At 52.3% G+C, this 2,375-nt stretch overlaps 1 protein-coding gene across 1 annotated transcript in view; it reads left to right on the forward strand.

Annotated features, from left to right (window-relative positions):
- MAPK7 (mitogen-activated protein kinase 7) overlaps nt 1-2,375 on the forward strand; it is a 24,289-nt gene that overhangs the window by 4,823 nt on the left and 17,091 nt on the right. The window contains exon 3 of the mRNA XM_015851030.2: nt 498-663. Coding sequence (XP_015706516.1) covers nt 498-663 — 166 coding nt within the window. The remainder of the gene's footprint in view (nt 1-497; nt 664-2,375) is intronic.

Below are 2,375 nucleotides of genomic sequence, written 5' to 3' on the forward strand. Positions count from 1 at the left end.
GGATCCTATGGGGTCCTTATGGGGTCAGTTGGTTCCTTATGGGCTCTATGGGGTCCTATGGGGTCCTTATGGGGTCAGTTGGTTCCTTATGGGGTCAGTTGGTTCCTTATAGGGTCAGTTAGCTCCTTATGGGGTCAGTTGGTTCCTTATGGGGTTGGGGGGTCCTATGGGGTCCTTATGGGGTCAGTTGGTTCCTTATGGGGTTGGGGGGTCCTATGCGGTCCTTATGGGGTCAGTTAGCTCCTTATGGGGTCAGTTGGTTCCTTATGGGGTCAGTTGGTTCCTATGGGGTCCTTATGGGGTCAGTTGGTTCCTTATGGGATCAGTTAGTTCCTTATGGGGTCAGTTGGTTCCTTATGGGGTCAGTTGGTTCCTTATAGGGTCAGTTGGGTCCTTATGGGGCTGGGGGGGTCCTATGGGGTCCTTATGGGGTCAGTTGGTTCCTATGGGGTCCCTATGGGGTCAGTGGGGTTATTATCCCCTATTCTATGGGTCAGGGCAGGCTGTGGCCATCAAGAAGATCCCGGACGCGTTCGACGTGGTGACCAACGCCAAAAGGACCCTGAGGGAGCTGAAAATCCTAAAACACTTCAAACACGACAACATCATCGGCATCAAGGATATCCTAAAGCCTATGGGGCCGGAGGGGGACTTCAAGGCTGTGTAAGGACCCACAGACCCCATAGAGACCCCATAGAGACCCCATAGACCCCATAGAGACCCCATAGACACTATAGACCGCATAGAGACCCCATAGAGACCCCATAGACACTATAGACCCCATAGAGACCCCATAGACCCCATAGAGACCCCATAGACACTATAGACCCCATAGAGACCCCATAGACCCCATAGACCCTATAGACACCCCATAGACCCTAAGGATGGCCATCAAGGATATCCTAAAGCCTATGGGGCCGGAAGGGGACTTCAAGGCTGTGTAAGGACCCATAGAGACCCCATAGACCCCATAGACCCCATAGAGACCCCATAGACCCCATAGACCCTAAGGATGGCCATCAAGGATATCCTAAAGCCTATGGGGCCGGAACGGGACTTCAAGGCTGTGTAAGGACCCATAGACCCCATAGAGACCCCATAGAGACCCCATAGACCCCATTGACCCCAATAGACCCTAAGGATGGCCATCAAGGATATCCTAAAGCCTATGGGGCCGGAATGGGACTTCAAGGCTGTGTAAGGACCCATAGAGACCCCATAGAGACCCCATAGACACTATAGACCCCATAGAGACCCCATAGATCCCATAGAGACCCCATAGAGACCCCATAGACCCCAATAGACCCTAAGGATGGCCATCAAGGATATCCTAAAGCCTATGGGGCCGGAACGGGACTTCAAGGCTGTGTAAGGACCCACAGACCCCATAGAGACCCCATAGAGACCCCATAGATCCCATAGAGACCCCATAGAGACCCCATAGACCCCATAGAGGCCCCATAGACACTATGGACCCCATAGAGACCCCATAGACCCCATAGAGACCCCATAGACACTATAGATTCCATAGAGACCCCATAGACACTATGGACCCCATAGACACTATAGACCCCATAGAGACCCCATAGGCACTATAGACCCCATAGAGACCCCATAGACACTATAGACCCCATAGAGACCCCATAGACTCCATAGACCCTAAGGATGGCCATCAAGGATATCCTAAAGCCTATGGGGCCGGAACGGGACTTCAAGGCTGTGTAAGGACCCATAGAGACCCCATAGAGACCCCATAGACCCCATAGACCCCATAGAGACCCCATAGACACTATAAACCCCATAGAGACCCCATAGACCCCATAGAGACCCTAGGGGTGGCCATCAAGGACATACTGCGGCCTATGGGGCCAGAAAAGCACCCCCCATATCGCCCTATACCCCTGTATATCTCTCTATACCCCCCTATATACCCCTATATCCCCCCTATATACCGCCATACACCCCAATATCCACCCCATATCCCCCCCATACCCCCATATCCCCTCATATTCCCCCCATATACCCCCCTATATCTCCCTATATCCCTCTATTTCTCTATACTCCCCTATATACCTCTATATCCCCCCTATATACCGCTATATCCCCCCTATATACTGCCATACACCCCCATATCCACCCCATATAACCCCATATCTATCCCATATACCTCTATATCCACCCCATATAACCCCATATCGTCCCCATAACCCCATACCCCCCTATTCTCTCCCCCCAGCTACGTGGTCCTGGACCTGATGGAGTCGGACCTTCACCAGATCATCTACTCCTCCCAACCCTTATTATCCCCCCATATCCCCCCCATATCCCCCCCTATACCCCCATATCCTTCCTATAACCCCATATCCACCCCATAT

Source organism: Coturnix japonica, unplaced genomic scaffold (assembly GCF_001577835.2).
Source record: "Coturnix japonica isolate 7356 unplaced genomic scaffold, Coturnix japonica 2.1 chrUnrandom647, whole genome shotgun sequence".
In the NCBI taxonomy this organism is placed as follows: Eukaryota; Metazoa; Chordata; class Aves; order Galliformes; family Phasianidae; genus Coturnix; species Coturnix japonica.